The sequence below is a fragment of the Prionailurus bengalensis genome, chromosome B4 (assembly GCF_016509475.1).
Source record: "Prionailurus bengalensis isolate Pbe53 chromosome B4, Fcat_Pben_1.1_paternal_pri, whole genome shotgun sequence".
Classification (NCBI taxonomy): domain Eukaryota; kingdom Metazoa; phylum Chordata; class Mammalia; order Carnivora; family Felidae; genus Prionailurus; species Prionailurus bengalensis.
In genome coordinates this window covers 32,384,754-32,398,112 of record NC_057358.1, presented here as the reverse complement: position 1 = coordinate 32,398,112, position 13,359 = coordinate 32,384,754, and the positions used below count along the sequence as shown (strand labels likewise).

The following is a 13,359-nucleotide window of genomic DNA, read 5'->3' as shown; positions in this document are numbered from 1 at the left end:
AGATGTGGGGTTACCTGAAGCAGGAGGTAGATTCTGTGGGCAAGAATATCCAAAGATTTAACAACAGCTCTATATTGCTCATTCCCATATCTATCTCCTGTCATACCACTTTCTGAACTCTGGTCCAATAAGTCTAATTTCCCTCTAAGCATCTCCTCCTAAATGCTCCACAGCCAACTCAACCTTGGCAGTTTTAAATCACAAACTGTTAGCATCCCATCTCCTCCACCAGGAATTCCTCTTAGCAGGATGTAACGAAGTCAATCAAGCCAGGATCTCCTCCTCTCCCTCATTCCCCCAATCCAGCCAGTAACAGAATCATGTAGACTCTGCCTCCTGAACATCTGTCTCCTCTAGACAAATCTTTCTCAGCATCCCAATTTCCAGGGTGTAGATGGGTCTGGGGTTCCTGAGTTGAAATAAAGTAGATCAGGGAGAGGAGCCAGGGAGCAAGCCAAGATCAGCTCTTCATCAAGGCAGCAGGGAGCCATGGGCTAGAAAAGATAGAGTTGAATTGTTTTGTTTATTCTGGACTGAAACTTATTCCAGAAAAGCAATTTTCTCAAGTATGAAAGAAAAAAAAATCATTATTTAAATAATTACAACATAGAAGGCCTTTAAACACAAGCTGATTAAGTTCCTTTAAAAGTTGACCCAATTTGTAAATCTTATTGAATTTAAATATTTTATACACAACTATTTTAATTCCTGGTTAATTAGTAAAATATAATCAATGTGCCTCACTGTGATTCAGTTATATGCCCACTGGAAAACTTCACTGACAGACTTAGTAGGGAGAGCTCAGACAACCCATCAACCTGGAGGGAGATCACTTAAGTTGTAGACAAAGCACCAGAGGGAAATGGCATTTTTAAGGTTGGCATTTTACATTTAACCTATGAAATTATGGCAGCTTGCCAAATAATATTAAGAATGTAGTTGAAGCTAGTTTAATAGTTAATATTTTATGAGAACTTAAATTTTAAAACCTAAGAAGCTAAGAATACAAGATTATGATATTGCATTATGGAAAAAGGATATGGGCATTATTTCAAAACTTCTGTGTTCTTATAATTCCATTATAATTTTTTTAATTTCAAGAAATATTTGGGGTGCCTGGGGGGCTCAGTTGGTTAACCTACCGACTTCGGCTCAGGTCATGATCTCGCAGTTTGTGAGTTCATGCCCTGCGTCAGGCTCTGTGCTGACAGCTCAGAGCCTGGAGCCTACTTCAGATTCTATGTCTCCCCCTCTCTCTATGCCTCCCCTGCTCATACTCTGTGTCTCTCTGTCTCTCAATAATAAAAATAAAAATAAAATTTTTTAATTAAAAAAAAATGTTTGATCTAATTTGTAATCAAACACCAATTTCATTCTTCTTCTATGATCTACTGTAGGACCCTCATATTGCCTCGAATACCACTATTAAAGTGACTCTTAACCCTCTGTTAATTTGTTAACACTCCTAGAAATCTTACACTGTTGTTAACATTGAGTTTTGTGAACAATAGTCCCTTCTATATGACTCCTTCAAAAAGGCATTCTGAAGCAATAAAAGGAGGCAAAACCAGCCAGGAGAGAGAAGGGTTGGCCACTAACTGACCAGATTATCTTAAATGAGTTACTTCACCTTCCTGGACCTTCATCTCCCCTATAAAATGAGTTGTTGACTGGAGTCTCTAAGGTCCCTGATGAATGGAAGATTCCATGATGCTGAGGTTGGTACTGAGGGAAAGGGGTTCTGCAGACCTCCTGGGGGGTGAAGTGCGGGTTATCTGGAATTAGCAGCTATAGTCAGCTAGGGCAGAGAAGAAGAAGCCCAAAGAAGAGGCACCCGAGGGCCACGAGAAAGTGAAGACGGTTAATACTGAAAGCTCAGCCTTCTTCCGTTCCCCAGCTGAGTAATGGAGGCGGCCCAATTCCTTGACTTTATGCCAGAAGTTTTGCTGTTTGGCAAAACTATAGTTTACTTATAAAAAATAGATATTTTATGGTGAAATATTCAAGTCTGAACCGTGAAATTTAATTTTTAAGTATGTGTTGCCTTCATGTATTCCCCAGTTGTCTCACTGGAAGAGATTGTCCAATGCAAGGATAATCTTTCTTCATCTTTCTCTTGTGAGTCATTCCATGCCTTGCACAAGTACCAGACATAGAAAAGATGCTCAATACATACACAGACACAATGAGTAATCTTTAATATTTTTATTTATCTTACTTCAAAAAAGGTAAAACTCTTTAATCCACACTGACAAATATCACATTTCTAGCTGGAAAAGTGACACTTCTTTTTATACATGAGGAAATATAAACACACAGAGAAAACTAATGTTCTCAGAGCTCTTAGTGAAAGAATGGAAAACTTTCCTTGTCTCTGGAGTACAAGTCTTAACCAACCTCTTTACTTCCCCTGAAGAACCACTGTGGGCACACAACAAAATTTAATGAACTTGCGTTAGCATAAGACTTTATTTCCTTCTAATGGCTAATCACACACACCACCTCTATAAAATTACTGAATTTTCATTTCTGAAGGAAATGGCACTGGATATGCTTAGCATAAACTTTAGTAATGCCTGAGGCTTTATTTGGATCAAATATCCCAGGTAAGGAAGACCAATTTATGGGTATTTAAATTGCTTCCCAAATACTATTTCTGAGATCAAAAGTACTTCAACTTTCTAAAGCACAAGAAAAGGAGAAAAAAAAATCTTAAACATAAAATAACACATCATTTCATAACCCAAGGGGAGAAACCTCATGCACCATTGCAGATTCCTTATTTGACAACTTAAAACCATAAAGGAATTTTTGTACCTATTTAGTACACAGCTGAGGAATCTTACAGGTAGAAAGAATATTTATGTTCTGTTGGCACCCACTACCACCTTCCTGAGTAGTCACACCATTGGGTTTGCCTTATTTACTCAGTTACACCATTGTCTGTCTTGGCTGTCATCTTTTATTATGAATCTACATCTCCAGCTAACCCTTTGCAGTTAGCATCCTGATCACATGAAAAGCCAGGGTAAAGGACAATCTGACACTTGTGGGCAAAATAAATAAATTTAAATAGAAATAAGGAACTGCATCTTAACCCCAAGAGGATGACTCATTGTCCTTTTAAATGATCTCCTTCCCATGAGGCCAGATTGTCCACAATTTCTCCATTATCCCTAATTTCTCACCCCCTCTGTTATCCAAAGTAACCTAATACAATTTCCAGATCTGCTGCTGAGAGTTCCTAAATCCTGATTTTTCTGGGCAGAAATAAGCAAAAACATAGAAGCGTGGAAATGGTCAAGAGTTACCTCCAGACATAAATTACCATTTTCGTGTTTATAAATATTGTGTCCTAAATATGGTCCAAGAGAGGCCTCTGTTGGTAAGAAAGGATATGGGAAGAAGGTTTAGAGCATTCCTACGTCTGTGGACATATAGAAATATGCAAATTTTATATCATTGTGCAAATATTATATCATCACAAATTCCTGGAGAGACCTGTTTAGGGTGATGTGTCAAGCATGGACTAGTTCACCGCCCAGGGAACATCGAGACACACAGTTCTGTATCTCTCATGGGGCGTCCACATCCACACTCTCATCTGAGCTACCCAACAGCGCCTACAACATGAGGTAGTCCTTACAGTGCCCAGATCAGCTCTGAGAAAATTAAAGTTGACAGGAATCAGAGGAGTTGTTTCAACAGTGATACTAAAACAATGACATTTTGTTACAACTCTTTCCCACCAGTTTGCTGACCTGTCATGTGATAAGTTTTTGTTTTGTTTTGTTTTGTTTTTTGTTTGGTTTTTTTTTTAGCTTCATAGAAACAAAAATAAGAGATTAAATGCTAGATACAGAGGCAATACTCATAAATAACTGGTTTATCAACATAGCTCCATTGATTCGAAATCTTATCTCAGCCCATTGATAAAATACTCACAGGAGCTATGTGAAGAAGAAGCACTGCTAGAGAAAGAGGTGGAGGGTTGGAGGATTCCATGGAATTCCATGGAATTCCATGGAGGGAGAGGAACCAGAGCAGTGGCACACAGGTGACAGACTGGGGAGTCTTTCAGCTGTAAGATGGCCAAGGAAGTGAATGGCCAACAGCTGTCATGGCCAGGTAGGCACGCTCTTTACAATCACTCACTATTTTAAACATGATATGTCTCTACTCTGCTTGTCTGGGGAGGGAGGGAACACTTCTTAATAAACCTGGTTTTTGCATTTGACTTTTAATTTCCTGAATTCTCCGTGAAACTAATTTCATCCAAGTTCAGTTTGAAAAAAATGTAGTCACTTCTTTCAGCTCTATTTTCTGCCACTCACTCTCTCAGGTCACAACACAAAGAGCAAGTTCCCGGAGGAACAGATTTGTTCTATGATTGACAAGAGAAAGGAAAAAAAATTATATATATATATATATATTTCAAATGGTAAGGGTGAGACATCTAGGAAACATTTCCTAGGTTTCTAGGAAACATGTAACCTACAGCACAACCAAAATGCAGCTGGCGGGGCTTCCAGACTCCACAGCTGCCCCTGCCCCTGAAATTGGACCTCTCAAATTGGGGGCGGGGGAGGGGAAGCGTCTCCATTGTAAGAGACCCTCAGCAAGTCTGTGCCTGAGAAGCCTAGATGCCCCTTCTCTTCATCTGCAAAGCACCACCCTGCTCTGTCCTTGCCTGAAACCACATTAACACTCAGAAAATTCCAAGTAGGTCCTCACAAGAGATTGCAACATCCTAGAAAAAAAGAGTCACATTTATTAATTACATAAATAATACTTTTCTTGGCTACACACAAGCATAATCTCATTGATTTTCATAATCTTTCTTTTGTGCTTGTCTCAGCAGACAGCTAGCTGTAGTACGTGTTGTTTCAGCATTTGGATTCCACCAGTGGGTTCCCATCACTGCTGAACCACCTGAAAACCACCTGGACATTAACCTGGGAAGACTTCTGAATTAAAGTTCCTAGAAAGTTACACAATATCTAATGAGCCATTCTTACCTTGCAAAGACAAAAGAGCTCCACCACAACATGCACACACATGGACACTTAAACCACCTAAGAGCCATTCTTATCTAAAATGATCGTAATTAGAGGACTCTCTCAAAGTACAAGAGATTTGGGTTCTAGGCCCAATTCAGTCAGTTCTCTTCACTCTTGTCACCTTTTTCTTCTCTCCAGCCACACTACGTCCAGACACCAGAGCTAAGTCTTTAGCTTCCCTTCCTGTGAGACTAATTCTGTCCTGTTCTCACCATTTTCATCCTATCAAAACCCATGCTTAGGCAGTTAGCAGAATTGAAGAGTCTAATAAATTAACCTTTATTAATTTTTTTTAAGTTTATTCATTTTTGAGAGAGAGAGAGCGTGAACAGGGGAGGGGCAGAGAGAGAGACACACACAGAATCCAAAGCAGGCTCCAAGTTCTGAGCTGTCAGCATTAAAGACATGCGTCACAGTGCCCCTTTTATCCAAATAGAAGAACAAAAACAAAATAAAGAATTCTATAATAATTCACATGAATGAGCTCTATTAATGTAAGGCAACGTGCTGTACATTAAGCACATACTATGGTGAAGGACAAGAGTGTCACATTAATCAGTCACCTGACACTCTCTAATTAATCATTTTAGCCTCCAGTCACATTGTCAAAAGCACAATGTCAAGTGCTTTGGTCAAGAGAAAGTAGTATGTATATGAAATCTGTATCTTGAGGATTTGAGTCCCGCACAAAGTCCATGCATCCCATGCCGGCTCGCCTTTCTCTCTGCCGGTTGATGAGGATTTCACATGGGCCGAAGAGGATGTGCATCTTCGTGGGCCAGGTCTCCGTTTGGACTGGACTATGCACCCCCCTCCGCCCCCCCGCCCCCGGCTGCCTGGCGTTCCCTCTTCAGACCCACTCGGACTTTCTGGATCTCGGGTTGGCGGGCCGGTCGGGGGGCTGCAGCTGACCGGACGGACAGCGCCGGGCCAGCCGACTCTGAGGCGCTAAGGGGTGCTCCTCTGACCTTGTGGGACCCTCGTCCCTTGGGTCCCCGGGGGCCTCTCTGTGGGGCCTGCTCCCCGGCTCTTTGCAAGCCACGGCCAGCTTGTCGCTGGCTGAGGACATCACCTCACTGTCCTCTTCATCAGGAAGTCCCGTCCGCCCTGATGCGGCGGACTTGCGGCTGGGGCTGTCTGCACGCTCCCCTGCAGCCCACGGGCCAGGGTGGACGGACGCCCCCACCTCTGCCCACCCACCGCCGCCGCCGGCCACCTGACCTGGCCTCGAGCCCAGGCTCCGCGCAGGCCGTGGCCGGGGGAGAGGGGCGGCTGCGCGCCCGCGCGCGCTCGCCCTCCTGTGCACGCTGCAGACGAGGTCCGCCACGCTGAGCACCAGAGACAGCGCGCTGACCGCCCACATGAAAAGCATCATAATGGACTTCTCCGTGGGCCTAGAGATGTAACAGTCCACCACGCTGGTGCAGGGAGAGTGCGTGCAAGAGAATCTCTTTGGGACCAAGAATCCAAATAGGAGGTAGTGCGAGGCACCAAAAGCTGCCTCGGTCAGCATCCGAAGAAAGAGGTGGACGATGTAGCCAGAGGAGAAGTCTGGCACGGTCAGGAGGCGCCGCTCCCTGTCCCCGGGGCTCAGGTCAGCGGGGTCAGGGCCCCCAGGGCCGCCGTCCGGCCCGCAGAGTCCGCGGGCGGCCAACACAGCCCCCCTGTGCAGCACGTAGACGCTGAAGACGGCAGAAGGGAGGAGCACGGACACACTCTGGATCAGCCAGAACCGCAGCTGGGACACCGGGGAGAAGATGTCGTAGCAAACATTGGCGCATCCTGGCTGCAGGGTGTTACACACAAACCTCTCCTGCTCGTCCTGGTATACGGGGGAGCCTGCCAAGATGATCACCACCATCCTCAGCAGTATCATGAAGATAAGCCATACCTTCCCTAGAAAGGAGGAAGCAGGAAGGGCACCATCACCAGCATACAAACACATTTCCACCCAACACCATGTCTTAAGTATTTACAGGGTGGAGGCTGGAGAACTGAGAGGTCAGTAAGCATGTATTTTAGTCAACGCTACAGCCTCTGCTACTTAGCTCATCTGCCAAATATTTATGGAGCACTTGCAGTGTATCAGGCGCTGTGCTGGGCTAGTTGTTTGTTAAAGGCTTTGAGATTTTAAAGAAGTGTTAGAGACTACAGATGTTTGATTTGACTCCACTAATTCAGATTTGTGATAATGTCTCCCGGACTGAAGCTTCTAGAAAGAAAGTTGAGCTGAGCAAATTAATGATGGAAGTAAGATCTTTTTTTTTTTTTTAATTTTTTTTTCAAAGTTTATTTATTTATTTTTTGGGACAGAGAGAGACAGAGCATGAACGGGGGAGGGGCAGAGAGAGAGGGAGACACAGAATCGGAAACAGGCTCCAGGCTCCGAGCCATCAGCCCAGAGCCTGAGGCGGGGCTCGAACTCACGGACCGCGAGATCGTGACCTGGCTGAAGTCGGACGCTAAACCGACTGCGCCACCCAGGCGCCCCGGAAGTAAGATCTTATTCTCTATAGATAATAAGCTTTTGAAAGGCTGTTAGCACATTTGTGTAACTGTGTGTAGCTGCTAATTTTAATTTAGTGGTCTTTATTTATGATAGTGGTCCACAAGATCTTTACTGTTGCTTTATGGTCCTTGGAATCAAATTCCTTTAGCAACATTCAACTTTTCAGGTTTGTCAGTGACTCAGAATTCCTTTTCCTTCTATTCCAGTTGTTATGATATATTGAGATTCCTCTTTCTTCAATTTATCATGAATAAATGAGACCAACCTAGGAAATCAAAATAACCTCAAGTCCAATTTTCATGTCATGAGTTAACTCTTTCCTAACATGTTTAAGACTCAGTTAAAATAATCTGCAAATATTTTGTTTTGTGACAAGATGCAGAAAACATCACCTGACATCAGAAAAAGCACTGTTATAAACAAAGGCAGTTAAACTCAAAGAATAGAATTGTGTGATCAGGTCATTGACTCAAACTTGTAAGACCAAGTTGACTTTGTTTAAATTCTACAAAACAATGAGTAAGAAAAATATCAACCACTTCATGGGTATATTTTAATCCCTTACTCAATTCCTTTTTCCAGGAATTCCATACCTCTCTGAAAATTTAATACGTCTGCATCAAACTCAGAAATATTTATTACTTTCTTAAAAAAATAAACTAAACTTTGGATCTGGCTTGAAATACACAAGAGAAATTACTAATCTTTTACAAATTAAACTTCAAGAAAAAGATGAACAGGAAGAAAGTGTAATCAAGGCATTAATCTCTCTTTAATTTTTACTATACTGTTCCTTCTCCTGATAAAGTAGCCAGAGAAGAGTTACACAAACATACTACTTCCTTTTGCTTCAGTCCTTCAGGCTCAGTACCTGAATGTCAGCAAGAACAGGCCCCAGCAGAGAACACTCACATCCAAGCCTTCCTTAAATGATGGTAGAGCTGTGGCGTGATTAAAAGTAAAGCTTGAGCACACAGCTCCCTTTCTTCATGCAATAAACAGGCCAGGCAAAGTAATGAAAACAAAAACACAAGAGCTTTGGAGCTGTTTCCTATACTTACCCACAATGGTCATGTTGCAATTGAAGGTGATGAGAAGGAATCCCAGCAGGTCCAAACGTTCCATGCCTCCTAGCGTCAGAGACTCAAGGTTGTTGGAGACATCGGAAGCCTGTGTTCTCCAAGAAAGTGGAAAATCTTTGCTGGAATAAATGTATCTTCCCTACAAAAGACTTAAAGGTGAGAGCTGCAGATATAAAAGGAAAGCTTGGAGCCCAGGAACGGGGTGGGCAGTGGGCGATTTTTCCATCTCTGAGTTGAGACACCCCTGAGCTGTCCTCTGAGGCAAAGCGTTCTTGACAACTGCAGTGACCAGAAGACAGCAGGAGTCGTCTCTCATTGTGGGTTATTCTTACCCTCTTGGGACATTCCAGGCCCGTGGCAGTGCTCACATGTCTCTACTGGGAGAGCCAGATGCTTCAGGATATAATAGAAGCTACTACATTTAACCCAAGAAAGAAACAGTTCTGTTAACTGGCCAAGGAAATTTCGCCACTAAAAAGGTGTTTTCTCCTTGCAAACATTTCCATAACCCCTTCACCTTTTAAAGAAGCATTAAAATATTCATGTTTTGTCTTCTCTATGAAGCATAAGCCATCTTAACTCTGGCATGCAAGGGTCTGGCCCTCATTCTGAATTCCTACACCATGGATAAAAGCATAAGTCTGCATCTCAGACATGTGTCCCAACTTTAGGCTGTGACTCAGTGACTCTCTAGCTATTTCCTGTTTGGGTGAGTGATGAGAGCTTTTTACTTGGATACAAAAGGCCTGGGTACAAAGCCTGGGGCAGCTACCTGGTCAGTGGGGGAAGTCACTGAATCTCCCTACATATCCTCATAAGGATCAGGATCCCTGCATTAGGGAGAATCATGCTGTTTCATTCAGGGTTTGTGGGAGGAAGACACAAAATGATGATGTTGAGAGCACCTAGCATGTAGTGGGTGTGCAACAACTCAAATCACTGGAATTTCCATCCCTAACTGGCCCCCAACACCTTCATAGATTGCGTCTTCCTTTTGTCTCTCCCAGCCCCATCTAGCCAGGGCTGCTCCCGTTGAATCAGCTTAATAAATGTCCATTAAATTTGTAATAAAGTATCACCGTCTGGACCTGCTGACATCAATCACAGTTGCATCAAAATCCTCTCGTGGCTGTCACCTTTATAGCTAGGAGGAACCCATCTTGCAAGGCTGGGGATCTATCATCAGGCTGGAAATTGTGAACTTTAAAAGGAATGATTTCAATTTTCCATGAAAGCTATTCTTTTATTCCCATCTTTTCTTCATTTCTGATCTATTCTTGACTTTAGTAATATCCCTAAAAAGATTCCCAGAAGAGGAGTACAACAAAGCTACTTTCATCTTTATTCACATGACACATTTCCACCCACAGAAAACATTTTGACCCCCTTAAAAGGCACAGTAGTTTTGCTATATTTTAGTCAAATGCTTCAACATGAACAATGAAATTTAGAGAAATTGTAGTTAAGTAAAAAATATTGAAATAGCCATGTGGTTCCAGTATAAAATAAAGGAAAATATCTTTGCTTCCTAATAGACTGTTTGTGATACTGCTTAAAATCTGAAATATCAGGAAACTAATTTCTTAATTTTGCTGTGTGATATAAAATAACCTATTCTGAATGCAGAATAAAATAGAATTTTACAACCTCAAGTAAATCACTATAGCTTTTGATGCCTTAGTTTTCTCATCAGTGAAGCAGAAAAAAAATGCATTCTTTGCCTACACCAAGTCGCTATGATATACAAAATAAAATCACAGACATTAAAATGATTTAAAAATATAAAGAATCGGGGCACCTGGGTGGCTCTGTCGGTTGAGCTTCCGACTTTGGCCCAGGTCATGATTTTGAGGTTTGTGAGTTCAAGCCCCAGCTCACTGCTGTGAGCCTGTCTGTGCAAAGCTCTCTTCAGGTCCTCTGTCCCCCTCTCTCTGCCTTCCCCCACCTTGTGTTCTCCCCAAAATAAATATTTTTTAAAATAATTTAAAAATTAATAAAATAAAAACAAAGTATTACTTACGCATCTCAGGGTCTACTCCTCTGGGTTCCTGCCCTTTGTCTATCCCTTTGCTCCCATGGCATCTTCTGAAAAGGTAACACTGCCTGTCTCTCTCCACCCTTATCTGTTTTCATCTTGCTTCTCTAAGTCCGTGTCATTTCCATTCTTTGCCTTTTTCCTGCTAGAAGATATTTTTGCTCTGCCTGGAAATTTAAACCCCAGTGGCTGCCAGAAGCAAGATGTGAACAAAAGAGGAGAAGGACAGCATGTCTGGAGCATCAAATACATGGCTCTCCATAAAATTATCCCAGCCCCCAGTCCCAGCCTTCCCAACCTTCCAGACCCAGCGCCAGTGACAGGACATGGATTCTGGCTGACTTCGAGGCCAGCCTCCTGAGGGACATCTGCTGCAGCTTTCCCTGCTGGAGGGAGCTGCTTGCAGTGAGCAGTACCCAGCCCTGTTGCCAGACCTGGCAGACAAAGTGGCCAATGTGTATGAAGCCCGAGGTTTTTTCTTAGACTTGGAGCCTATGCCTGGAGCCTTAGCAGCCATACAGAGATGAAAACCAGGCAGGACATTGTGGTCTTCATCTGCACCAGCCCTCCAATGAAGTATGAACACTATGTGGGTGAGAAGTCCTGCTGGGTGGACAATCACCTGGGGCCTTAGTTTGTGGAGTGAATTATCGTGATGGACAAGATGATGGTGTTGGAGGACCTGGTCACTGAAGACAAAGACACTATCTGAGACCAAGAGGACACCCCAAGCAGGGAGCACATCTTGTTCACCTGCTACCACAACCGGTACCTGGCCCTGCCCCCCACAAGGAGACAGCTGCTCTCCTGGAGTGACACCTGGAGGGAGATCATAGACAGCAAGCCAGGGGCAGGGACAGTGGAGAGTAGCTGAAGGAAGGGAAGGCAGGCCAGCAGGGCACCCCAGCAGAGCTCAACAGAGGGCAGTGTCATAGCGGTGGCCCCCAGCACTGTGGAGCAGGGTGACACAGCGACCTCCGTTCTCACAGTTAGCCACCTGGAACGTTGCAAGATGGTTGGCAAGGAAACATGATGGGAAAATCACTTTAGGGAACTTTTTCATAAAACACTTTGGTTCAAAAAAAATTATCCTGGAATCAACAAGGAGATTTCCATTTGAGTGACTATAGAGCAGACAAAAGCTTTTGGAGAGTACTGTGATCAACCCAATGGAAAGGAAATCCAGTGGGAGTCAGGGACATGGATATGGCTGAATTGCACAAGATGCCAACCTGGAATTTGTTCACAAATGAACTGAGTCAAAAAGAAAGAGAACAACAGAGTCACATGCTATTCAGCCTTGGCACACCTCCCTCTAGCTTAATGATGTTGCCAAATTATTTAGGCCTGAGTTTTACCATCTATAAATTAGAGATGATACTTTGTTTACAGAGTTGTTGAGAATTAGGATTAATTTAAATGAGGTTCTAGCACATTATGTGGCCTATAAGAGGCTCTCAATAAATAACTACAGTCATTTCTCATTTTTCATGGTAGATATATTCTATAAAGTGGCCACAAACACTGAATTAAAGATTGCTAGGGACTCCTAAGGGAAATACAGAGTTGGTCTGGTCACAACATTTCAGTCAATACAAAGCTTTGTTTTATGTGGGTTTCTATTAAAAGACAACTTATTTAACATACGTTTTTATATATATTTAATATAGTTGGCTCATTAACAGTGAACTCATGGCTTATAGCGCTGTAACTCATGCCTGACTGAAGCTCAACTAGCACATGTATTTTTCTCTGTGAGGCTCATTACAGACTTCTTGCAGTTGGGAATATTAGCATTTCAGCACTGTGTTTTGGGGGGGCATTTTAAACAGCAAAATCACTAACAGAAAGCACAAAAATTTGAAAACTGTGCCATTAAGTGGACGCCCCCCCCCTAAAAAAAAAGCTTGTTTACAGTTATTGAAACAAGAAGGCAGCCCGTCACCACCATGTTCTTCCTTGGCTGGAAACATGCACGTGGGTGACAAACTCTTCAGTGCTCTGTGCATGTCCACAAATAACCATGACAGCCCCTTCGTGATTCTGTGGTTACAAATAAATTGTAGCAATTAGGCAAATTCACAAGTAAAGAATCCATGAATAATGAAGATTGACTAATAATAGGGATCTGCTAGAGGAGAGAAGCTGGGGCTGATAAAGTGTCCATTCAGAAGCGCAGTGTGACTCTAGCAGCCCCAGGGGCTGCAGAGTCAGAAGAGGGAGGGGTCAAGGCACAGACCCCACCCATCCCACACCTGCTTCAGTCAGAACACTTTTCCACTTCTATCTTCATTACTGTTTATGTTTTGGCCAAAAAGGCAGCCTAATATTAAGGTTTAGAACACAAGTTCTGGAGTCTGACAGCCTGGATAAAATTCTAGTTTCTTGACTGTGTGGCCTTGAGAAATTACTTAGTTTCCTCATTGTAAAATAACATTATCTAACCCCTACCCTAGAATGTGAAGAACAAATGAGAAAAACCCAAAGCACATAGAACAGTGTCTAGCCAATGATGTGTACTCAAACTATTCATCTTTATTCTTATCCCAAGAATCAGGCACCAGTGAAGGAAGGCAGGGGTCTCGTAGTGGCTTTTCCTCCCGAGGATGGGTGCCCCAGGGCCTTGATCAGCCAGCCCAGAAACCTGGCCAGAGAAGGGTATTTTTCCTCTGA

The 13,359-nt window shown here is 43.0% G+C and overlaps 1 protein-coding gene across 1 annotated transcript; it reads right to left on the bottom strand.

Moving 5' to 3' along the window:
- Positions 1-2,190: 2,190 nt before the first annotated feature.
- Positions 2,191-10,393, bottom strand: GJD4 (gap junction protein delta 4). The gene is made up of 2 exons (XM_043562312.1): positions 8,631-10,393; positions 2,191-6,956 (listed from the first exon to the last, which is right to left on the bottom strand). Exons 1-2 carry the CDS (start codon positions 8,692-8,694, stop codon positions 5,911-5,913), a joined length of 1,110 nt encoding a protein of 369 aa, XP_043418247.1. The 5' UTR covers positions 8,695-10,393; the 3' UTR covers positions 2,191-5,910.
- Between the last annotated feature and the right edge of the window lie 2,966 nt (positions 10,394-13,359).

What these genes read in the sequence shown, in the direction of transcription:
- GJD4 (XM_043562312.1), bottom strand. Translation starts at nt 8,694, where the DNA reads ATGGAACGTTTGGACCTGCTGGGATTCCTTCTCATCACCTTCAATTGC. An exon ending in TTGCAACATGACCATTGTGG is followed by an intron (nt 6,957 to 8,630) that starts GTAAGTATAGGA and finishes CCTCCTTTCTAG; the next exon opens with GGAAGGTATGGCTTATCTTC.